Below are 26,238 nucleotides of genomic sequence, written 5' to 3' on the forward strand. Positions count from 1 at the left end.
CTACTCTTTTGATATATTTTTTAAGTGCTTAAAATGCCTCTTCTGTATAAGCCTCCCGTATTTACCCAAAAGAATTTCCCTCCTTATTGTCAGGTCTGGATGCAAAACAGCCATAATATCTCTCTTCTCCCCCAAACTGTGGCCTCAGCCCTGTCCCCCTGTCTGTAAGTTACACTGCCCTTGACTTACATTCATGATACTCTCGTGTCCACTTGCGTTACATGTGCTTTGCATCCTGTTTATGTTTTTGAATACTGTGCTTCTGCTGTCATGCACCCCTGCACATGGTCCATGGGGTCAGTATGACTTCTGTGGCCTGAAGTGAGTACTCCCAGGGAGCCAGGCAGTGCTTCCTACACAGCAGGAGCTTAATTACTGCTTTGCTCATTGGCTGGTCATTGCATGGATAATTATCTTTGTAAGGCTTTATCACAGAAGCTCAACAAAGACATGTAAGACGATAATGATGTACATTATTACACTCCAGAATAGAGCATCCCAAAAGGTCTTGGGCCCATAGGATCTCTTCTGCTCCTTAAACAAATCTGGCCAGTTCAAGAGCTATGCAACTCAGGACATGTGAAAGGCCAGCAGCAGGCAACGGTCCACACCTCTGGTGTTCATCTGACCTGCTGTGACCCCTATCATTTCCCACTCCCTCTTCTCATCAAACTCCTTGACTGAGCAGCTCAGCTCCTAATAGGTGCCTCGGCTCCTCCCCACCTTCCTTTTGCATATATTTTCCAAGTTTTACCCTTGACACTTTCTCCAGGATGTGGTCTGTCCACACTTGTCTCCAGGAAGAAGCTAGCCTGGCCAACCACACACCTGCAGGGGAGAGGGATCAGGTGGGGCATGAGCAAGTGGCTTATCCCCCGAGACTAAGTGGCCCTGGGATCTGGGGACCCTGGAATCTGTGGTTCCAGTGTGAACACAGGCTAGGAGACACTGACAGCTTACCAGGAAACCAGACTCCTCTCCAGCAGGAGTTGAACAGACGTGTTTATTGATGGCCCACGAGTGCCCTTTGGCTGCTATAGAGAAGAAAAGTACAGAATAGAGAGGAGACCAGACATTTAATTCAGAAAAGAAATTTAAACTGCCTCTAAATAACAACACAGTTCTATATTAAATTCACACCTTAAATATAGAGTGGGGCAACTGATGAACAAGGCTCCATGCAATGTCACCTGTTGGGGGTCCCTGAGTAGGCCCTCTTCCAGCTTACCCTTTCCTGGGCTTGGCCAGAGTCTCAGCCTGCTCTCCACAGCCTTGTGGAAGGGTCTGGCCTGAAGACTCAGGGGGTGCCCAGCAAGGTGCCTGGTTCCCAACTGCTCAGCTGTCTGAGCCCTCCCTCCAGCATGTGCCATGGGAACATCAGGACTCAGAACTTAAATACAACATTGTTTCTAACTGTGAAGAGGCCAAAATAGATGTCTAATAATGTGTTTTTGTAAGTCAAACATCGTTCTGTAGACAAAGCTAGTCCCACTGCCAGGTTATCAGGATGGCATGGGCTCTGGGTGATTTTTCCACTCAGAGATGGGCTTGCTTTGCACCATCTACCCTCGCTCTTGCCTACACCCTTTTGTGACCAAAGCCCAGGCATGGCCTCCTTGGAGAACCTGCCAGCTGGCTTACAGCTAGTTATTCCACCCTCACAGAGGGGGCTGTTTCTTTTCCTCTGTATCCCCATTATCTTTCCTTCCTCTTTGGAAGATGGGCCTGGGCAAGGGAAGGGTCTAAAAACGTGGTCATCCCTGATTAGGGAGGAGGGAAGACAAGTCATAGATTAGAAAACCAGAGGAAGGAAATCAATGCTAATAATAACACCACCATACATTTACATAGCACTTGAAAGATTACCAGTACTTGGATTGCTGAGTCCGTTTTTGGAAACTACCCAATATCTCTACTCATTCTTGTCCAGTCTGTGAGTTGAGATAGTATTTAACAGCCTTGCTCCTATAATGGTTGTTAGCAATCATTTTCAAAACAAAATATAGACCATGCACAAACTCTCATATCCTCTCCAGACTAGGAACCGCTCTGCAGAGAGTCATGTGGTGTCATCCATTGTGACAGAAGCTGGACTGTTAGAAAGGTGAGAACAGGCAACTAGGAATGTATACAGAAGTTCTCCAGCTCCTTGCGGCTCAGCCGAGCAGGGTTCTCAGCTTTGGATGCTCTCTTTCCCACCTGCAGAAGAAAAGGAGAACTTCAGACCCTCCCACTAAGAGATCCTTATAACAACCCTGTGGGCTATGAATTATTATCCCGATTCATAATTCATAAGAAAAGGAAGCTCAGATGGGTAAGGCAAATAATTCAGGGTCAACTACTAGTAAGAAGTAAAGGAGGGGCTTGAATCCAGTTCTTCTGGCTCCATTTCTAGTGCTTTTTAACCACACCACCCCTCTTCGTGACCCACCTAGATTGCCTTGGCCCACATGGTGTCCTTTACAAGCCTGGCCTGTCCAACTGGCTTTAATGTAGGGCCGCAGCTCAAGTGCCAGAAATTCCAGCAGGCACCCATCTACCCTCTCCCTTGTGACCAGGGGCAACATCTTTATCAGGCCACAGGTGGAAGCTCAGGTGTTAAATGAGGCTGATGGGTGGGGTGCTCCCCATGCTCTAAATTCTCTGGGTATAAATGGGAAGTATAATTATACTACCTCATAGTATTCTGTGAGGATTAAATAAGTTAGTTCACATGACGTCACTGGCAGGCTAATATATATGTGCAATAAACCTCCAATAAACGTTGAGTCCCTACTTTCCATTCCCTAAATGGCCTGATGGGAATCATTTCGGCCACCGGGCTTGCTGGTCTCTTTTGTGCAGTGTCCATCCCAGCAGCAGCTGAAGATCACCTATGTCCTGGAATGATTCCCAGTTACTTACTAATGGGAAAATCATTTAAATTCATGCATCCTCCCTTCTCTGCTCCCCATTCCCCAACACACAGGTACCCGTGGAAAGGAGAGATGTCCAGTGTGTGGCACACAGCTGGGAAGCTAGCCTGGGGATAGCCCTAACTTAAAACTCTATCTCCGGGCTTCCCTGGTGGCGCAGTGGTTGAGAGTCCGCCTGCCGATGCAGGGGACACGGGTTCGTGCCCCGATCCCGGAAGATCCCACATGCCGCGGAGCGGCTGGGCCCGCGAGCCATGGCCGCGGAGCCTGTGTGTCCGGAGCCTGTGCTCCGCAACGGGAGAGGCCACAGCAGTGAGAGGCCCGCGTACAGCAAAAAAAAAAAAAAAAAAAAAAAAAAAAAAAAAAAAAAAACTCTATCTCCCCAACAGGAGTCAAACTCCAAAATAGGATATGATCTTGGGTTAGACCATCACTCTCCTTGAACCTCAGTTTCTTCATCTCTAAAATGAAGATTTGGATTAGAAGATCCCTAAAATCCCTACAACCCTGAGACTCTATGGATGACTTTTCACACGTGTATGACTTCAGGGCTATGCTATGAGCACTAAACCCATTCAGAGGAGTTCCTTACCTCTTCATAGATAGTTTTATTGAAGGAAGTGTTGCGGTTCGTCTTCTTGGATCCAGACTAGAAATTCAGAGGGTAAAGAGTGCTTAACTTCAAGTTAAGAAATGTCCCACTCCTAACTGATGTGAGAGGTCCCAAAGGAGACTCAGGGTCCAGAAAGTCCCTGAAGTATCCCCAGCCAGAAGTGAATAGAATTTCCTACCCCAGGAGTAAACAATGGTGTTTACAGTTTCCAAAGAAGGCACAGTACATACTTGCCTATGATATGACATTTCTGAACCAAAAGACTTTAGCATCCCACACCCACATACCCCTAAAATCTACACATACACACATCCCCAGCACACACACATACCCCCTTCAGACAAACCTAATACAAATACTGCCTCAAACTGTGTATCTTTTCAACACATAGACTACATACACACCTTAGTGTAAACAATTCTGGTACATACATAAATACCAGTCCTAGCACATACCCTGAACATGGTGAAACACTGGAGACAGTGCAGGAACTCAGAAGCACTTTCAGTAGTATACAGAGCCTTCATAACCTAATACAAAAGTATGTGATCATGGTGCCTGGGACCATCTATATGTCCATAAACTCTAGTGTATAATTTAAATATAAATACCTCTCATGGTAGAATCCAAGTTGATTTAATGACTTATTAGAAGGAGGGTGAGTGAAAAGTCTAAAAATCTTCCCAAACCTCTCCCCCATTTGACACAAACACAGGATCCCTGACACACATGAACTCAACACTCCCACAGTTTGGCAGACTCCAAACTTCCCATGCTATCATGGTAAAGTTTTGGCTTCATACTGTGACTCCAGCCTTGGAATTAACATTCTTCCCACCCCCCCACCCCCCAAGGTGGAAATATGACCATGGGCACTAGGTTGTCCCACTTTGTGGTCCCAGGCACATGTAACAACTGTGAGCTCAGCTTGGAGCAGGATTCAAGGAGACCGTGATGGGTTGCCTCGGTCTGGAGACCTCCACCAGCAGGTGACTGGCCAGAGCCTTTGTCTGATTTTCTGAAAGTCAACACTGTTTCTCTCTAGGTCCAGTCTACTCCTCCAGTTCCAGGTTATATGCCCCTGCCTTGGAAATGACTCCATTATCTCCCACCATAGCCTCAGTTGGTCTAATTAGGACTCTGTGGTCCTTCTGCACAAAGCACCTCCTTTCTGTCTTTGACGGTCCTCCGCCTCCCACAGAAACTCCTATAGAAAGCACTCTTCTCCTAATCTCAGAGCTGTTCGTTTTCTCCAGACAGAACCAGAAAGGCATTTCTAGCTGACCCATTTACATTTAAACACAGTCATTTAACACAAACTACTCAGATACACACAGTGGAAGACAACTCACTCAGAAGTACACACACACACACACACACACACACACACACACACACACCCTCTGCAAACACATGCCTGCATATGCACAGGCAAAATACATATCTGCATAAAGAGCACCCTGTGGAGGAGACTTACCTTCCAGGAAGACTGTACTAATGAATACAATGGATGTGCATTATCTTGTGATGTGGAAGCAGAAGACTAAAGAAAAGAGAAATAAAACCATTTCAGAAGCAGAGATCCAACACAACCCTGGCGAGGCAGGCATCTATCTCTTCCATTCCTCCCCTTCAACTTTGCCCAGACAGCAGGTTTAAGTGTTAGTGAAAAGAATCCTGGACTAGTTGGGAGGTCAGACAACCTGAAAGCTAGTCCTGCTCTGTTATTAAAGATAGCTGCTATTTTTTGAGTGCTTACTCTGTATATGCATTCTCCCCTAACCCTTATAACACTCCTACAAAATAGGAATAATCATAATTTGCCCCATTCTACAGATGAGACTCCAAAAGGATAAATAGCCCAGGTCAGAGAGTGTGCTCACAGTAGAAGAAGGATCTAAACCTCAGACTCTCCAAGGTTCTTTCCTCAACACCTCGGTGCCTCCCTTTGACATCATGCCTTCCGTATCTGGACCTGAGCCAAGTGTCCTCAAAGGCAGGTAACCATCCTCTTTTTAAGATGCTCCAGAGGAGAAATCTCATTCTCACCATCATCTCAGTCTAAGAGGATTTCTTCCTTGCATTTATTTAAATTCCTCTTGTTGGAATTCAATGTGACTAAAGCCAGAAAACTGCCAGATATCAATGGCCCTTACATCTCTCTTTGACTTTGACCCATTATCAGTGAATCACATTATCTTAAGGGGAGTAGAAGTAGGCAACACCCAGCTTGGGAATTCCAGAGTGGCTCTGAGGGGTCGGGCACCTTCCTTCCTCCTTTCCTCCCTCTCTTCCATTTCTCTCCTCTCTTCCTCTCCCCTCCATTGCCTTCCCTTCTCCTCTTCCCCTTCCCTTTCTCCTCTTCCCTCTTTTCTTGATCTTCCTCTGAAGCTTATCACCATTCCCCAAGAGTTTTCTTTGCCCTGCAGCCTAGCCACCGAGCTGAAGAGGTTGCTGCTTCAAGTCTTTAATTCTTTAAAAAATAAATAGGTAAAATAATGTCATTTTTATCAGAAATTAACATTACTGGCCACCAGGGGGCAGTGTTTCCTTTGAGAGAGATGCCTCAGCAATCTGGGTTATCAATACAGTCATTTTAGCAGTCAATATTACAGGCTCCTTCTCCAGTTTACGGGTGAATTTCCACAGTCCCGGAATGTTAGAGATGAAGTAGGTAGAGGTGGAGTGAAGACTCGGAAACCATTTGGCTCAGCTTTGCCGCAACACAGCTATGTGGCCTTGAGCACGTTAGTTAACCTCTGAGTTTGTTTCTTCATCCAAAAAATGGGGTTTTTTTCAATTTATTTATTTTTGGCTTTTGGGGTCTTTGTTGCTGCGCACAGCCTTTCTCTAGTTGTGGCGAGCAGGAGCTACTCTTCGTTGTGGTGCACGGACTTCTCGTTGCAGTGGCTTCTCTTGTTGTGGAGCATGGGTTCTAGGTGCACTGGCTTCAGTAGTTGTGGCATGCAGGCTCAATAGTTGTGGCGCACGGGCTTAGTTGCTCCGCGGCATGTGGGATCTTCCTGGACCAGGGCTCGAACCCGTGTCCCCTACATTGGCAGGTGGATTCGTAACCACTACTCCACCAGGGAAGTCCCCGAAATGGGGTTTTTATTAGACCTACTTCATGAGGTTGTTTTGTGACATTCAATAAGAAAATAGACATGTTAAGTGCTTAATAAATGCTATTGTTAAGTCATAATTAGATAAAAGAGAACAACACAGACGCATTCTCTCCTGAAAACAGGTATAATCAAGGGCAGGAATAAAAAGTACAAGGTCCCCAAGTATTGGAAGCAACAGGCAGGGAAAACAAGTTGAGTCCCCTGACAAGTTTCCTCCTCCCACTGACTTTATCTGGACCACACTTGCTACCAGGCATGGAAGAGAAAAGAATGTCTGCATCAGACTTTCCAGCTCTGTTCAGCTGTCGAGACATTCCAGAATCACACTCATCTTTACAAACAACTTAATGCAGCTGAGGCCAAGCTGTCTTCCGGACTCGAGGAGCACCAAGGTCTTACTCTGCCATTCAAGGGTGTGAGTGTCTAGGGGGCATTAGGAAACCCCATGGACAGGTACAGAATGGATTCGAGAAACCAGAGTGGTACCTGGGGCTGGACGATGGCGTAGATGGTGCTCCCTTCTCCAGGGGAATTCTGCTCCTGCACAAGAGATAGTAAAAGGACATATGGTAACGTGAGCAGACAGCTGTGTCTGTCTGAATTTGGTTCGAGTAGGGGAGAAACAGCATAAGAAGAGGCACTCCCAGGAACCTGGGAGGGAGGTGTTCTTTGAGCATCTCAGGATAGGGAGAGACCATAGGAGCGACTCACCGTGCAGCAGTTAGTGTCCGAAGTGAGGAACCTCCCAAGTGTGAAAGAATTGCATGGAGTGACCCTGCCAAAAGGGTCTCCTGTCACTTGCTTTACTTTGGTAACTTAGAAACTTGCCTTTGCTGACTTTCTGACAAAATTTGCCACATAACTACTGATAATGGGCAGAGCTTTGGGTGGGGCTCTAATCTGAGCTTTACCTATAAGGACACAAATTCAGGGACTCTAAATGTTCTAAAGCCCCCTCTCTAGATCCAGTTTTGGTGGCCAGCTTGCCTTTGGCCTCAAGCCAGCCTCTGAGCAGCTGTGGTACTGGGTGGAGCCCTGGAGCAAGGCCAAAGGCAGGGAGCACACACCCCTCCTGCTTCTCTCTTCAGTCCTGTCCCACGGGAGACTGGGGCTGGAGGCATTTCATGCTGCTCGACCCCAAACACAGACTGCCAGGCTGGGCTCTGGGGGAGAGCCCATGGAGACCATTAGAGTCCATTAGACAAGGAAGAAGCTGAACTCTCCAGAAGCAGGAAGACGCTAAGAGGAGCAGAGAAACATCAGCCGTCCATGGAGGCTGGAGTCGCTGGCATCTGGCAAGAAACAGGAGTTTGTGCTTTTCTCTTCTGCCCAGACCTGAGTGAAGTGTCTCCAGAAAGGTCAAAGCTGGGGCCCAAAGCGAGACCACGTGAAGTTTGAGATTTAGGCCTTCAAGCAGAACCTTGGGGACAGTAGGGACAGGCCATGGAGAGATGTGGCCACAGAGGGAGGAAGCCCTGAGTCAGATGCCGAGTAACAGACCTGAATCTCCAAGAGGTCTCTTTTACTGTGAGTAGTTATTTTCCTTTGTCTTCTCCTCCGTCTACTTAATCTAAAGTCACCTTCATTTTGTTGGGGAAGAAAGGTTATTTTTACTGAGCATTTGGGCATCCGTGGCTGTAGGAAGATGCACTTGCTCTCAGGAATTTGTACCAGCATCCAGTAATGATGGGAGAAACAAAGTCTCCTTTTGTTTTTCATGCCCCAATATTCCATGGGTGGGGCAAGGAAACAGGCCAGGGGAGCCACACTGATTCCTAATTCCCACTGAGCCCAGACCTTTGGGAAGCTGCTTCTCTGTTCTATGAGGTCTCACAGGGCCTCACACCTGTGACAAGGAAGAGTCCCACTGCTGTGACTTCCTGCCTCGCCCCTGCAGGTGAAGCACCAAGAATGGGGGTGGGAAGAGGGCCCTTCCTCCCCACGCCCATCACCCTTCCCACCTGGCAGTTCAGCTGGGCACTGCCTTTCCCCGAGGCCTGTCACACATCCTGCCCTGCTCCGGGGCAGAACAGCAGGAGGGCCCCTGCAGCCCCCTGCAGTTTCCTCCTCTTCGACACCCCTGGATGACAGGCAGACTTAGCCACTACCTGCAGAGACTGACTGGCCAGAGAGGTTCGCAGAGGAACTAACCTTTGTGCTAACCTGGTTACTCTCTCTAGCACCTCAGCCAGACTCGGGCCTCTTCCTCCCAAAGCATTGTGAGCACAGACCACTGAGCCAGCTGTGAAACTGCTGTGCTTTGGCTGCTCAGGCTGGCCTCCCTCTCAGCCTGGGCAACGATCAAGGGATCCGCAAAAGTAAACTCGGACTTGCAGGGACACGGGAATTTGTGGTCAGACACAAAATACAAGAAGGTTGGACTCTTCATGGGGCTGAGCCTGGCTGGTAAGACAGGACAGAAATGAGGACACCAGGGGGCCATCCCTCCCCAACAGGTGCAATGCTGCACCAAGATGCCCCTTCTGCCTCCATTTTTTCTGCACCCCGGCCCCCTTGTTTTCCTCTTTTCCTCCATGGCCAGAGCTAGGAGGCTGTTGGAGAAAAGATAGATGGGGAGGACTGAGGACAATTGTCCGGTCCTCTTTCCCCCTGCTCTGGATGGTCATCCTCCCAAGTGCATCTCCCAGACTAGTTGAGAGAAACCACAGCCCCTAGGGTGCCATACCTGATTTCTCCTGGTTTGCACGTTGTTGACATCTTCATAGATCGTCAGAAATTCCTCTGGTCTGGTCTCTGTGAGAGGAAAGCAAGGAAGCAAAGAAAAGAGCTGCAGAGACCTCCAGAGGGCATCCTGTCCAGGCTTCTGCTTCTGGCAGTCCTCCCTCCATCCCAGATGACCAAGACCTTGAGAAAAGTTCTAGAAAGGAGGCAGATTAGTGCTCTTCCTAGGATACCCGAAATGCACAGTGGCAGCAACCTGCCCTGACATACCTATTCCGTCAGGCCAGGCAGAGTGCAGGTAAATCTGCACATTGGGGATCAGACTGTAAACATCCAGCAGCCACTCCAAAAGGCGCGACCTGGGAGAGAGGGCCCAGCAGCCACTGCTTCCCCTCCCCCAAGCACACACACACATACCTCAATGCCCCCAAGGAAAAAGCAGGTACTGTGCTCCCAGGTACTTGCCACTGGGGATGTCAAATCAGGCAACACTCCTCCTAGGGACCCTCCACTTACGTGACTGCTTCCTCTTCCACCTCCACACATAGAAGCAGGTGAGGGTGCCCAGGAACAATGCCGTTAGGAGAATCACGATGCTCATCAAAGTGGACAGAAAGATGAAATCTGAGGGATATGGAAGGCACCAGGCCTGAGTGCTAAGCCCTCTCTGTTCTCCCTTCCCACCTGTCTGCTGCAGGGACTGTCTCAAAATCCACACTCCTCTCTCAAATGGCTGGTCTCCTCGCACCCTGTGAATTCACCATCAAAGTCATCTCTCTTCTCAATTGGGTGACCTCCCCTGAGTGATGTTAAGAGCCTGGGTATTAGTATCTCAGAGGCCAGGCTCAATTCTAATTCTATAACCTCTGTGCCCTTGGGCAACTTCCTTAATTAAACTCTCTGAGCCTCTGTTTTGTCACTTACAGAAAGGAGATAATGTTATCTACACATGGGGGTTAATTATGGAGTCTAATATATGTAAAACATCTGGCAAGCAAATGTTAATCCATTCACTCCTTTGTTTTTAACTCAACAAACATTTGTTGCACACGTACTATGTGCCAGGCAAGTCTTCCATTTCACCTTCTGCTATTCTTGCTTTCACTGCTCTTCTTCATTCAAACTTTAACATTTGTGTCACACGTGTAGCCTCTTATATAACCCAGCCAACATGGGGAGAAGGGAAATGAATTAAAGTTCCAGATGCCAGCTGACTAGGCTCTTTACAAACATTATATCATTTAACCTTAACAACAATCCTGTGAGGTACTTATTATTATCATTCCCATTTTACCCAAAAGAAAAATTGAGGCTCAGAGAGGTAATGCGTCAGCCTGAGTTCACAGATGTAGTGAATGATGAAGCCATGGCTGGCATGACCCAAACTCCAGTGTCCTTGTCACTCCACATTACTTCAGCTTGTTTGTTTCTTTTTTGCCCATGAATGCTTAGTTTATTGCCCCATTTGATTATAAGTTCCTTAAGTATGGGAACTGTGGGTTGTATTTTCCTGTCATGCCCATGCTGATGGCACAGTAATTCTTTGTTTATCTAATCAATAGTGGTGTAAACTTAACTCGGGGTAACTCTTAGGATGAGCATAAGCAAAAAAAAACCCCAAGAACTCTTCTAGTTACCCCCAAGGTCATCCTGATGACCCTATGACCCAGAGTACTGTGTACAGCATAGTTACCTCTTGGGGAGCTATATGGTTTGGGGGAGTTATCACTCAGGAGGAGAAAGTAGATCTCCATCAGTCTCTCAGAGAAAGAAAGTAATGATCAGCATCATGGCAGGGCTGCGACTCACCAAACAACTAGCATTCCCTACATAAAGCAGAAATGCGCATCTCCCAGAAGGAGATTCTTTATTGGGACAAAATTCTTCCCAGACAAAGACAGCCCTGACTTTATGGAAACTGTGTGCCTAGAGGCCAGGACCTCCCTGGGGAAGGACTGCAAAGCCCTGGGGGAGGCAGCCAAGGGATCTCAGAGTCAAGTCTCCTTTGCACATGAGCCAGGCTGTGGGGTCCCACACCTTCAGCCCCTGTTACAGCGCAAAGTGCTCCACTTACTCGGGTGGGCATTCAGACAGCCCTGTGTGAGTTGGAGGGTGTGGTTTGCCCAGCTGACAGGGTTGCTGACATTGCAGGTGTATGAGTGCAAACCACTGACATCAATCTGCTCCTCCAGTTTGGTGAGGTTCCTGGGTGTCTGAATCAGCTCAGTCCCTCTATACCAAGCATAGCTCACATCACCACCTCTGGAGACTGAGCAGGACAGAGTCACTTGGCACAACCCCCTGTCCAGGAACTTCCATCTCTCCACCAGCTGGGGCTTCTCAACACGATCTGGAAGCAGAGATTCTGATCAGAAAGCTGCTGGAAATACAAGCCCTGCAGGAGTCAGAGGTGTAACATGAGCTGTCCTGAGGACTCACCAAATACAGAAACCTGGAACTTATGTCTCCAAACCTTCCCAGTGTCTTCAGTGACCTCCAGGAGGTAGAGGCCACTGTCCTGCTGCCGAACTGCCATGATGAGAAGAGTTAAGTTTTCGCTTATAAAGCTCAGTCTATTTTTGAAATGATTTAAAGTCCAATTCAAACTCTTCCCTACATCGCTCTGGCTGGAAACATTCTTCCAAGAGTGTATCAAATAACATCTTGAATTTGAGTATGGCTGCATCTTCCATATAACAGAGTATGTCCTTATCTGTATGCTGGGGGGCCGTAACCAGACAGACTCTCCCGAGATTCCAACGACAGTATCAGCAGAACCTAGGGATTATAGGAAAGAGAACACAGGCTGGAGGTGGAAAGAAGAGTTTCAAGCCTGAGCATTGTGGGTTGTTGGATGTGACCTCCCTTAAACCAAGAAGATGGAAATGCATATGAGGAGCCCAAAGTCTAAGAGAACCTGAAAGTGTATCTCCCTTATCTGCCTCCCCTCCCTTCATGCTCTGTGCCTGAGTCTGAAGGGCCCACAAACCAGTAATAATAGCTAAAATCTCCTGAGTTCTTATTATGGGACAGACAGGTTTTAAACACTTTACATATTTTTACTATTTCACTTTACAATGATCCTAAAAGAGTCTTATCCCCATTTTACAGGTTAGGAAACTGAGTTAGAAAGAACTTAAAAGTAACTGGCCCAAGTTACACAGTGAGAAAGATGAGCTTAAAATCCAGTCAATTTGGCATTAAAGGACGAATTCTTAACCACAATGTTATAAATATCATATATGATGTCACTCCTACCCTGCAGTGCTGAGGCAACCAACAGTGGCCATCAGTGACTGCTGGAAATTCTTAATGGCCAGACCTAATAAGACTAACCCTCCAAGTTGAACTAATGGCTCCCTCCTCTGTCCTCCATACTCATAGAACTGGATTCATAATCCTTTCTTGTAGCACTTTGCACATAGGATTGTGGTCTTTATTCATTAGTGTTTGTCAATTTTTTAGCTACTAGAAAGTATCCACAGGATCGCTCCATAGAAAACAAATAGAGAAAAACAAAACTATATTACCAAGGCACATCCTAGCACATCCCTCTCTAAGGACAAAGATGGGGGCTAATGACCGTGAGAATGTGACATAGAGCTGCTTGTCATTGTCTACCCTAGAGTACCCCAGTGCAATCAATGAAAACAAGTGGAAATCTCTGTGGCCATTTTTGGCAGGGAAGCTATGTGGCATGGCCCAGTGGATGCTGGAAATAAAAGGGTCTGTCTGGGCGGGTTGAAAAGGGTCAGGGAGAATTTGGAGGAGAGAATAAAAGAAGGAGATAGTTATACAAACAGATCTGTTAAAATGGAGGACATTGAGAAGAGAGCGATGGAGAGAGATCTTTAGATGTCCACATGCATTATAAATACACTCACTCCTAACCATACCTTCATTTCAGCATTTTCTCAAGAGACTAAGTAAATAATTAAAGGACTCGTAATTACTATCTGGTTAATATAATATGTTCCTCTGATATGACACTCCTAAGAGTAAAACACATGAAGTTCCTATTCATATTCCCACGATTTGGACTGGCTCTGCTTATTACCAAGCCAAAAGCAGAGACTGTGATCTACATCCTGTGACTTTGTCTCTTGAGGTCCTAGCACTACCTAACGATGTTGAGAACAAAGGTGAACAGAGAAATAATTACTAAACCTAAAAAAAGGGCATGAACTGTCATCACCAATTATTCAGTCTTTCCTGAGTCCCCACTGTAATGAGGGCCCTGAAAAGGCAGGGCCTCTTCATGTATAAGATATGGTTCCTGACTCCAGAGAATTTGTGATCTGGAAATAGAACATGCTTTCATTCCACAGCATACATTTAAGGTTGAGATACATAATCATCTAAAGAATTCTAATTCTGATCATGGAAGGCCAGATTAAGACATGCTAACCAATGCTCCCACTGAGAATAACTAGAAAAAACGGGCAAAGTATAAAAGCATGTCGTTAATGGCATCAGAGATCTAATAAAGCAGTATAAAGTTATAGGGCCAAGATCTGGAAGAAGGAAACTCAGAGAGGTGAAACCAGAATTTTTGACTACTGCTCCTTGGAGGCATCTTCTGAGTCCATAAAAAGCAGCTGAAATGCTGAGAAGCTAAGCAGAGCTTACAATAAGCTCAAGGAACTAAGAGAACATGGAGTTCAGGAACCTCTTGATAGGAAGTGGGTATACCTAATATCCAGCAGATTTGGGGTTGGTACCATAAACGTCTACACACTAAGAGTAAGGGTGAACAAGAAATAGGCCAAGGACTTCCCTGGTGGCACAGTGGTTAAGAATCTGCCTGCCAATGCAGGGGACATGGGTTTGATCCATGGTCTGTGAAGATCCCACATGCCGCAGAGTAACTAAGTCCATGTGCCACAACTATGGAGTCTGCGCTCTAGAGCCCGCATGCCACAGCTACTGAAGCCCGCACACCTAGATTCGGTACTCCGCAACAAGAGAAGCCACCACAATGAGAAGCCCATGTACCGCAATGAAGAGCAGCCCCCACTCGCCCAACTAGAGAAAGCCCGTACGCAGCAACGAAGACCCAAAAATAAATAAATTAAATTTTTAAAAAAAGAAGAATAGACTACTTCTACAAGCAAAAATGTGGATGGATCTTATCGACGTGGTTATTAATAAAGGAGCCAGACACCAAAAAGTATATAGTGAATGATTCTACTTATACGAAATTCAAAATCCAAAAAAAAATCTTTGGTAAGAGGTTAGAATATTGGTTAACTCTGAGGAGATTATCAAGTAGAAGGGGACACAAGGAAGACTATTGGGGTGCTAGAAATGTTTTACGTCTTGAGATGGGTGGTAGTTACATGTACATACACATATAAAAGTTCATCAAGCTATTCACTTAAACTTTTTGTACATTACTGTAAGTTATATCTTGATAAAAATACAAAATGTAAAAAAAGAGTAATTACTACCTCTCAGAGAGCTGTTCTGATTATTAAACTAAGTAAAATGTACTTTGATAAGAGTAAAGTAAGACGTTGCTACTGTGGAAACATTACCATAGCAAGAGTGGAAAAACAAGAGATTTCTGCACTCACCTTTTGGCGAAATATTAGAAAAGTCTTCCTGTTACTTACTCAAATGACAACCAGAAATCAGTGGATCAGAAATTCTCACAGGTAAAATAGACTAGAAAATAGGTTGGGCAAATTTACAGATTGACAAAGATGTCCTAAACCTAGGTTCCAGGTACATCTATAAGAATCAGTGAGCCCCTTTGATACAATGAGAAGACTATTCACTCCTATATTCAACAATTATTTATTGAATACTCTCTGTGTGTCAGGTATTGCTCTAGGGAGGATATCTTAATCTCAACACTTGACATTTAGGGCCTGTTAATTCCCTGTTGCAGAGGAAGCGGGAGCTGTCCTGTGCATTGTAAAGATGTGTAACATCATCCCTGGCCTCTACCCGCTAGATGCCAGCACCCCTGCCCTATTCATGACAAACAAAAAAGATTTAGACATTTCCAAATGTCCCCTGGGGGGCAAAATTGTCCCCACTTGAGAACGACTGCTCAAGGGCATTGGACTAGAGGGGTGAGCAAGAGAGACAAGGTCCCTGCTCTCATGAAGCCTACACTCCGGTTGGGGTACACACCATAAATAAGTGAAAAATGAAACAAGATCCTTTCAGAGGAGCATAAGTGTCATGAAGGTAGTTTTAAAAGGTGATATAACAGAGTGACTGGTAGATTCATGGCCAGAGAAGACCTCTCTGAGGAGGTGACATCTGAGCTAAGAAATGATAGATATGAAGGATCCAACCAGGTGAAGAGCTACAGAAAAAACATTCTGGGTAGGGGGAACTGCAACTTCACAGCTCCTCTGAGGACAGGGAATCAAGCAGAAAGTGCAGCCCTTAGGCAGAATATTAGAGATAGAAGAACTAAGCAAGATGGCCTTAGTGGTTGGCAGCATTTGCAAAGAAATACATACATATGATAAGTCTTAATATCCTAGAAACAGGACATCACCTTCACAGACTCTAGAAATGGGAGATGATAAAACAACCAAATTACATTCAAGAGATTAACCCAGGCAAGTAGAGCTGGGGAGAGTTGCAAATAAAATGGTACACAGAAAGATAGAAATGCCCCCCATACATAACAAGCAAGTGCTAAAGGAAGATAAGGAACTCCCAAGACTGGTTAACTGGCAACAGCAGTGTCAGTCATATGAAGGGTCAAGGGTAAGTCTCAATAGAGAGGGAGCCACACCAATGGATACATATTTCATTGGCTAGGCACTGGACTAAGTAATGGGTATCTAAAACTCCACCCCACCTAAGGCAGCAAAAGGGCTGAGATTACAGATGGATCTTGAGTATCCCACAGGAGCCAACTCCAAGACCAACAAGAAATGCCAAGTTTAAGGGCTCCAGGATGGGTGCCAGAAATGCTTACCACAAAACCGAAATCTACAGTGCTGGGCAGGATTTTAAATAAGGAATGACAACCAAATCATAAGAAGAGAACAGGACCAAAACAGAAGCATATAAGTGTAATATGGGAGCAGTGAACAGCCAAGTTTACTGGTGCATGCACGGGTACATCTTACTGGCCCAAAGGCAGGGAAGAAGTTCAGCCAATACACAAAATAAAGCTTTCCAGGTTGCTCAGAGTTGGCATCTGTTATGATTGCTGTTGTTCATATCATATCTGTAAGTAGATATTTGTAATATCACTCCTATTTTGGAGAAGGGGACTACTAAGGGCACTGGGCAAAGACGTAAAGGAAAAGTTACAATCTCTGTTTTACTGTGCTTACAGTCTAGAGGAAAATAAACCTAAAACAGCCAACTAAGACTTGATGTGAAATGTGCTATGGAGGTATGCCCAAGGTGTGACACAAGCATAAGGAAAGCATGCTCTATTCTTCCCTGGGGCATTAGGAGTGGCTTCCCAGAGGAGGTGGGCTAGGCTCTGCCTGGGGCACCCAGGCCTGCCAGGCAGATTGAGAAAGGAGTATGGAAGAGGGCATCACAGACAGAAGAGCAACATTGTTACAGACACCCATACTTCTGGCTTATGGGTCTGCTAAGGATGGTAATAAAGCTCTCTCCAGCAGGTCTGGAGAGTGGGGTGATAGAACATGAGTTTAATTTTTAGGGGGGTGTGATGGTTTTATTTTATTTTTACCTTTTATAAAATTGAGAGGTAGCACAAATATTAAAGGGTGCTTAAAATATAAATGCATAGTACAATGAATAATTACAAAGTAAACTCCTGAATAACCACCATCAGATTAAAACATAGAGCCTTCATTCTGGTTCTCCTTCATTGTGACAAAACTGAATATAGGACTTCCCTGGTGGCATAGTGGTTAATTGTGGCCTGCCAACGCAGGGGACACGGGTTCAAGCCCTAGCACGGAAGATCCCACATGCCGCGGAGCAACTAAGCCCGTGCGCCACAACTACTGAGCCTGCACTCTAGAGCCTGCGCGCCACAACTACTGAGCCTGCGTGCCACAACTACTGAAGCCCACGTGCCTAGAGTCCATGCTCCGCAACAAGAGAAGCCACCACAATGAGAAGCCCACTCACCGCAATGAAGAGTAGCCACCACTCACCGCAACTAGAGAAAGCCCGCGAGCAGCAATGAAGACCCAACACAGCCATTAATTAATTCATTCATTAATTTTTTAAAAACTGAATATAGAGTATACAGGGAATAATTAAGTTATTAACTAAACTATTAAATTATTAAGGAATCAAATGTGTGATCTACACTCCTGATGCTATACTGCCATTGTAGTCATTTTTTAATTATACTATTCTATTATATTTTCATGTAAATTGTGTTAGTTTATACACTTAAGAAGGGTTTGTCTCCAACTAAAAAGGAGTTAGGAAAGAAGCTACCACAGGAAGAACACCAGCTGTTATTTTGGTTTGTTGGTTTGGTTTTTGTGAGATAATGGAAATATATTTATTATTCTCTCCCCCCGGTTCCTGGCACAGAGTTCCTGAAATCCTTGTAATTTCTCAGTGACAAAAGCACCTCTTGCTTTAGTATTTAGTCTTAGTATTTAGTATTTAGTATTTAGTCTTATCCCTGACATGGGGCTCCTAAAACCTTTGTAAATTCCTAAGTAATAAGAGCACCAGGAGCATCTTTTATTCTATTAAGATGACTCTGGATGAACTCCTGGGTGGGAGGGGCTGATCACAAAAAAGGCCAAGCCATGATTAAAAGCTTGGAATTTTCAGCCCCATTCCCCACCCTTCGGAGGAGGGGTAGAGGCTGGAAATGGAGTTAATAGTTAATAACTGATCACATCTACATGAGGAAGCCCCTATAAAATCCCAATAGCACGAGTTTAGGGGAGCTAACCAGTTTGGTGAACCCCAACTCCAAGGGAACAGAAGCTCCCTTCCAGAACTTGCCCTATTTATCTCTTCATCTGGCTGTTCATCTGTAACCTTTATCATATCCTTTAATAAACTGGTAAATGTAAGTAAGTGTTTCCCACTGTTCTGTGAGCCACTCGAACAAATTAATTGAATCAGAAGAGGGGATCACTGGAACCTCTGATCTACAACCTGGGCTTGAGACTGGTGTCTGAAATGGCAGAGGGAGGTAATCTTGTGGGAACGAGCCCTTAACCTGTGAAATCTAACACTGTCTCCAAGCAGATGGTGTCAGAATTGAGTCAAATTGTAAGACACCCAGCTGGGGTCACAGAGAGTTGCTTGGTGTGGGGAAAGAACCACACACACATTTGGAGACCAGAGGTATCAGAAGCGAAGTGTTCTGTATGAGTAGTAAAAGAGACACATGGGAAAGAAAGACAGAGTAGGGAAAAACTGGATGGTATTCCAACACAGATTTTTAAATGGGAGGATAATGAACTAAGAGTGGAAAGCCAACAGAAAAGGAGCAGTTGAAGAAAGATCAGAGATATCATGGACTGGGCAGGTCCTGGATGAGCTACCAGATGAAGCCGTGATGTCCAGAGCACACGGGGAAGGACAGACCAAGGAAAGGAGGAGAGCTCCCTAACGCAGAGCAGAGGTGAATGTGGTCATTTATGGGCGCAGATGAGGTCAGTTGATGTTGAGGGATTGTTGGTGAGGTCGGCAGAATCCCTAATTGGGGCCTCCATTTACTTGGAGAAGGAGAGTGTAGGCTGATAAAACCTTTGATGATGGAACAGGATCTTGAAGAGATGGTGGAGGTTTGGAATCACCCCTTTGGAGAAAGAGGAAAGCTGTGGATCAGAAACAAGGATTCCCAAGACACGGAGGACCCAGCTGAAATTGAAGGCTCTCAGTCTGCAGTTGCTCTTTGTTGTTGAATTTTCTTCTGCAGCCCTCAACAGCCCAGTGTGGGGAAAAGGAAGATATTCAGGGTGAGGCAGGGCTAGACAGGGATGGCGGTGGGGTGAGGTTGGAGTGGGAGGATCCAGCAGAAAGGTGAGTGGGCAAGGTACTATGTACTGGGTATTGTGACTGAGACAGAAAGACCTCTGTCCCTGTCCCAGAGGGGCACATATGCCAAATGGAGAGAAAAGAAATGGCAGTATGAAAAGATAACTTCAACACAAGTTCTCACTTGCTAAGTGAGAGGTGGGGGAGGCCCCGATAAGTGGCAGATTGTTCAGAGCGGAGAGGCCACAGCAGATTCCGGTGGTCAGAGCAGGCCCCAGGGCTGCTGCTACCTCTGTTGTTGGCACTCAACAGCTTTGGGGCCTCTCTTCCGGTGGTTAGGAAAGAAAGGGGTGAAACAACTCTGCAGAGGGAGGGCAGAGGTCAAGTGATTAATTCCACCACCTCCTCAGGAAGAAGAGGGAAGCCTGCACAGAGGACGGTCAAGGAGACGATCTGACCCAGTAGTGAGTCCCGCTCAGCCCCAGAGTTGGGTGCAGGAGTTTCAGCCTCCAAAGTCCCACAGTGTCCACTATCAGCTCAGCTTCCTCTGACCTCGGCCTGCTGGTCGGAGGAAGGGTGAGATGGGAAGAAGGTTGAGGCCTGAGAGCCTGGGAGAGGGGACAGGGGAGAGAAAGTAGAACTTTCAGAAAAGTATAACTTCCCCTAGCCAACAAAGGATGTTGAGGTTTTCTCAGCTCAGGGTTATGCCACCAGGCTTGAAGTGAAGGCAACAGAAGGGGTTCCTGATGGGGTCTGGGTGGATAAAGCTCAGTGAGATGCCAAAAGTGCTGGGGCAGGGCCGGCCCTAGTCAAGGCAAAATTATAAAGTAGATAAAATCCCCTCCAGGTCCACAACCCAATTCATCACCTCTCTTCTTCTTCACCTAGCCCCACCCTGGGGGGTTTCCTCTTGACTATACTGACTCCATCTCTCAGACAATGCAACCCCTTACCTCTATCAACTTACCTAGCTTATGTCCCACTCTGTATCAGTTAACTGAATCATCCCATTTGTAATACTGTCTTTCTCCAAGATAACATGTGCATTTGCTTCTCATGTCTCCTCATTCAAACCTGTTTTCCCTACTTCTGTTTAGGCTGTTCCCTCTGCTTAGCTTGTCCTTCTACGTTACCCCTATCTCCTGAACTCTTATATATCCTTCAAGGCCACTTCCCCAGTGTCCCTACCTAGAAGGAATCTCCATCTTCTTTGCACCCTTTGTGCTCTAAATGTATCTTGCCTGTCAGCGACACTTAGCATTTAGAATTTTCTGTCTTCCCTTAGAGTTGATATTGTACAGGCCTATTTTCCTCTAATTGTCTGAAAGATTCTTAAGGATGGAACCAATGTGTGTTTCATCTTTGTTTCCTCCACAAAATCTTGCATAGTTCTTGGAACATAGTAAGGGTTTAATGAAGTGTTCGGTTAATTAATTAATTAAATTCTGCTCCCAGAAATGACTCCCATGTAGGAATTTCATGCAGTATACCAGGGGAGCCAGAACAGACATGGTTTTCTTGGCTTTGACTTTCACCTTTCAGGCTCCACACCCCGGCACTTTCATTTCCCATTTGCAGTTCCTCAGAACACAAAGCTGGTGGCCCTGAAACAACTTGGAATTCTCACGCACTGCTTGGTTCAACCACTTTGGAAAACAGTTTGGCAGCAACTACTAGAGGTATATCTTCATATCCAGTGATTCTACCCCCAGAGATACACCCAACAGACATGCATGCACTAAAACTTCCCTGGTGGTCCAGTGGTTTAAATTCTGAGCTTCCACTGCAGAGGAAACGAGCTCCATCCCTGGTCAGGGAACTAAGATCCCGCATGCTGAGCAGCTCAGCCTAAAGGCTCTTAGCAGCGTGATTATAATAGGGAAAAAAACCTTGAAACAATCCAAAGGTTCATCAATGGTAGAATAGATTAATAAACTATTATATAGTCATACAATGAAATACAGCCATGAAAACGAACAGCTGCAAGTGATAGCAGAGATAAATCTCATCAGATGTTGAGCAAAAGAAGCCAAATACAGGAGTATATACTTTATGATTCCATTTATATACAGGCAAAACTAACCAATGATGTTAGAAGTCCGAAGAGTGGTTGTATTTGTGGAAGAAGGTGGAGGTAAGGAAAGGAGGGAACATGTGGTAAACACACAGGTGTTTTCACTTAACAATAACTCATTGAGATGTACGTTTATAATTTTGCACACTTTTCTGCACACATATCATGAAGACAATGGCCCAGCTATCTCTGGAGTGATTTCTATAGAACTGGTTCTCTCCAGGGGTGCTGCAGCCCTGAGTTCTCTGAGTCCTGATCTCTCTCCTGCAGACAGATACTTCACTATTCACACTTTGTCTGAGGGGGAGTACGATAAGGAAAAGATGGACAAAACTAAATCCAGCCTTTTTAGAACTTGTCTGGATCCCAGCCAGAGCAGTTGTAATCAGTGACTCCTTCCTGAGAAGTGAAAGTTTCAACACAACCTATGGGAACAGCCTGCAGCCTTCAGAGCTAATCTGTGAGATGCTGCCCCTGCCCCTTTTTTTTTGTCCAGCACATCTCACCCCAGACCTTGTGGCCCCTGGGAATTTATAGCCTCTGGTGTGTCCTTTGTAGTTTCTTCAGACTGCATAGCCAAAATCTGAATTTAGGGTCCAAAATGAACTTTAGGGCCCAAGTCCACTCTTATGGGCAGTGATTTGAAGGTCCCTGGTCCCCAAGCCATCTGACCCAAAAATTATCCCAATCTTCCTCAAAGATGCCTGAAAACAATTCATTTATTCACTCAACTAACATGTCTTGAGCACTTACTGTGTTGGGCACTTCGCTGGGCATTAATCACAGCTGTAATTATGTACTGATGGATATAAATGGTGTCGGCTCTGTGAACAAAGGGGCCGTGTACTTAATCACTACTGAATCCTAAATATCTTGTCCAGCACCTGATGTAGAGCTACTCAAAACATATCCAGGGAAGGAATGGGAATAGAGAGGGAGATGCTATTGTGAAAACAGACTACTTTACATTACGATGTAATCATGTGATTAAATGTCTTGAATACATGTTTCTTTAAGTTAAAAATGTTGAAATCTCCCTAAGATCCTGGTTATGATAATGAGAAACCCTCAGAAAAGGGTCACACATTAAAACTTTATCATCTTATCTCAAGATTCTCTAACTCACTCTCTATTCAATGAATTAAAGTCAACAAAAGATTACTGAATAGTCTCTCCTCTTTACTCTGACTACAAAACTAAGTGAAATATATGCCCTGCCTCCAAAGAGCTGAATAACATGAGCATTCATTTTGGAGGACTTGTTATAACTCAACATTTCTCTGAATACTTTATACACTATATCTCATCTAACCCTCACACATCCCCCAGGAAGCAGGCACCACTGTTTACTTCATGTTATGAATGAAAAATTGAGAAACAAGAAGTTAGTTAACTTCCTCAAGGCCACAGAGGTAGTTAGTATTTACATGTTTTAAAATCTAAAACAGTTTTCCCAATGAAGCTTTCTGGTAGGCAGATAAACTCGCTTTATTCCATGGATTATTTAAAGTACTCATTCATTCACTAAGTACATATTGAGGGTCTACTTGTGCCAGATACTGTTCTAGATGCCGAAGATACAGCAGTGAACAAAACAAACAAAAGCCCTGGCCTCAAGGATCTTACATTCTAATGAGGTAAAGAAGAGCCTAGGAGATAGAAAATAAGACAAATAAGTAAACATATAGTACGTAAAATGGAGACAAGCACTACAGAGAAAAAAAATGAAGAGGGAGATAAGAAGTTACAGGATGAAGGGGTTGACATTTTTAGTGGGAAAGATATCATCGCAGAAGTGGTATTTGAGCAGAATGAGGAAGCAAGCCTCATGGCAAATGAGGGGAAAGCAGCATTCTAAGTGGAGAAAACAGTGCAAAGCCGCCAAGGGGAACATGCGTGAGGATCAGCAGGCCAGCATGGCTGAAATGCAGTGAGAAGACCAGAGAGGAAGGGGCAGTGGTCAGGGAGGCCAGATCACGTGGGCCATTGTAAAATGTATGGCTTTTACTCTACATGAAGTGAGAAGCCTTTGGAAGACTTTTGCAATGCTCAAGAGTGCTATGAGCCTCTTACACATATGTGATGCATATTACATTCTTCAGTAAACCAAGTCTTAGAAAAAATGTTTCACTGTCATTGTACCACCTGATGGGATGCACTGAAAAAGACATGCTTGTCCTTTCGTGGTATTCCTGACAAAAGTGCATGACCTAAGTCTTATGACAAAACATTGGACAAACTCAGATTGTGGAACCCTCTAGAAAACAACTGACTTGTATTCCACAAATGTCAAAGTCACAAAAGACAAAGAAAGGAATAATTGTAGATTGAAGATGACAAAAAATACATAACAGCTGAATGCAATACATGATCCTGATTGGATTCTGGTTGGGGAAAAAGATGTCGTATAGCACATTTGGGGGACAGTTGGTAATATTTAAATATGGACTGTATGTTTGATTGTATCTATGTTAAATTTACTAAATTTGATAACTGTGCTGATATGATATGATATGATATGATATGGGAACATCCTTGTCCTTAGAAGATGTGTGCTAAAATAGTTAAGAGTAAAGGGGCATGATGTCTTCAACTTACTCTTGAATATTCCACAAAAATAATTATTATTATACAGTTATACACACATACCTATATTTGGAGAGAAAGAGAAATAAGGCAAATGTGATAAAATGTTAACAACTTGTGAATCTAGGTGAAGGAAATACAAAAGTTCTTTGTGCTATTCTTGCAACTTCCCTGAAACTTCAAAATTATTTTCAATTAAGAAGTTTAAAAATTGAACTAAATAAACAGAGCAGTTTCAGTCAGCTTTCATCAGGCCGGCCCCACAGACGCAGGGCATAGCAAGAAGAGAGAGAAGTTCCCTAAGACCAAAGTCCATCCCTCCCTGTGCTCAAAGAATCACTCGCCAGGCTCCCCCCTACCTCCCACCAATGGGTCTTGTCATAGCCACACCCAAAGAGAGCACCACAGCCCTGGGAATGGGGATGGAGGGAGCACTCGTGCCACTTGGGCTCATGATCTGAGTCAGCCTCAACCTTCTGTCCCTCCCACCCCCAAAGCCAGGCATCAAAGCATGTCGGTCCTACCTCAGCTTTCAAGGCTGCTTAGCCCAGGTTCCAACCTAGCTCTCTTACCTAGGATCCTGCATCTTTGGGTCCCTCCAGCCCACTCATGAGCCCCAGTCTCCAGACTTCTCTCTCTGTTCCCTGTTCATCATTACACCCTGCCCTACTCCGCCTGTACTCGTTACAAAAGCCAGAGCCTAGAATGTGTCTTCTTGAAGGATACCAGAGTGCTCAGGGGCTCAGTGCTTGAGCTGAGTACCCAGGAATAGCTTCCAACAGGCCCTGCACAAATACTTCCTTGTGCCTCTGTTTCTTCCCTTTGCACAAAAGTGTGCCCTCCTCTCACTGCAACCCCCACTCATGATGCCCCTCAAAGAGTCGCTGATCTAAAATGCAGCCTCCAAGTCTCAGAGCATCCTAGACTTAGGGTTGGAAAAAGAGGGGAAGCCTGCTTCCCACACACACAATCATTAGTTGGCTCGGGGCCCTGCTGACAGTTATCAGTTTGCTATGGAGCTTCCTTATACTGTCTCCTTCTCTTCCCTTCCCTGCACCCTGCCCCCAGACAACATTTCCCTAATAATTCTCAGGATCCCATGGCCTCTGGGCTGCTGGAAGAGCTGAGGGATGAGGGACCAGGCCATGCTGGTAAAGCCTCTGTTCTGGCCTTGGCCTCACCCTTCCCCGCTCCCCTTCCCCTTGCCAGGGCTCAGCTCTCCTGCCTCAGAGAATAATCTGTCAGTCTCTGAGCTCCAGTACCCCTACTTCTTTGGAGAAACCCAAGCTCATGGTCACTTCTCCTCTCTGCTGGTAATCGCACCAAATTAGAGGATATTTCCTTTGTCCTTCTTACAGCCAGCAGGGAGGATACTTTCTCCCCACTAGACAGAAAGAAAAACTGAAGCCAGTGGAAAAGACTCACCTTGACTGAGGTGGCCTGGATTGCTTGGCCAGAGGCACTTCTCAAGGACCTCCCAACCCACTGCCAGCCTTTGCTCTCTGACCCAGCCTGTCCAGAGCTGCAGGGAACTGTTCAGAGTCAGAGTTCCAGGTCACCATGTAGGCAGCACAACCCAGAGGCTCTGGACACTGATCTCCCTGAAGGCCACGGCCCCTAGTCCATGCCAGCCCCACCCCTGCCAGGCTGAGCCTCCTTACCTTGGCCCCAATGCCCCTTGATGAGCAGGAAGAGTGTGAGGGTAAGCACTTGCCCCAACATCCCCACAAGACAGAGGGGTCAGGCCAGGTCCTCTCCCACCAGATGCTCTGCCCTGCACAGGCTCAGCAGCCACCCATCAACAGGAGGCTGCTGGAGAGCAGAACGGCCTCGCTCCAGCCACAGTTTTCTCAGCTTGAGGCTGTTCTCATTAGCTGAACGCTAACAAGGCCATTGAGGAAGCCCCAGTCCCTGGACCTGGTCTGATAGTTCCTACAAGCTAAACTTGCAAAGTCTGCCTCAAGTGGGCGGGTGCTCAGAGTTCACAGTTACTCACAAAACCAGCTTCAAAATCTTGTCCCAAGCTCTGCCCCAGCCCAGCTGCTTTGTTTAAAGGACAGATGCCCAAGAAATTTTCCAGTTCTCTGCATCCTACTAGCAATATGGAGAAACCTACATGGGGACCAAACAGCCATCGTCAGAGCCTGTCCCATCCCAACAGACATTGTGAAGGTGGAGGGGAGAGGGTTTGGGAAGGATGTGCACTGAGAAGTGGAACCCTAGATAACTGGGTGAAATGTTGAAGAAGACAAGTAGGGGGCACTAGAAAAATCTAACAGGTCTGGGGAATCTCTGCAAGTTGATACCAAAATTTAAGCATATGCAAAT

The 26,238-nt window shown here is 45.6% G+C and overlaps 1 protein-coding gene across 1 annotated transcript; it reads right to left on the reverse strand.

Annotated features, from left to right (window-relative positions):
* Positions 1 to 1,018: 1,018 nt before the first annotated feature.
* Positions 1,019 to 25,958, reverse strand: CD244 (CD244 molecule). Its single transcript, XM_082615572.1, has 9 exons — positions 25,572 to 25,958; positions 11,775 to 12,113; positions 11,410 to 11,685; positions 9,852 to 9,959; positions 9,340 to 9,407; positions 7,140 to 7,193; positions 5,006 to 5,071; positions 3,508 to 3,564; positions 1,019 to 2,199 (listed from the first exon to the last, which is right to left on the reverse strand). The coding sequence occupies exons 1-9, from the start codon at positions 25,630 to 25,632 to the stop codon at positions 2,119 to 2,121; spliced, it is 1,110 nt and encodes a 369-aa protein (XP_082471698.1). The 5' UTR covers positions 25,633 to 25,958; the 3' UTR covers positions 1,019 to 2,118.
* Between the last annotated feature and the right edge of the window lie 280 nt (positions 25,959 to 26,238).

Source organism: Mesoplodon mirus, assembly GCF_964341445.2.
Source record: "Mesoplodon mirus genome assembly, chromosome: 3".
NCBI lineage: Eukaryota > Metazoa > Chordata > Mammalia > Artiodactyla > Ziphiidae > Mesoplodon > Mesoplodon mirus.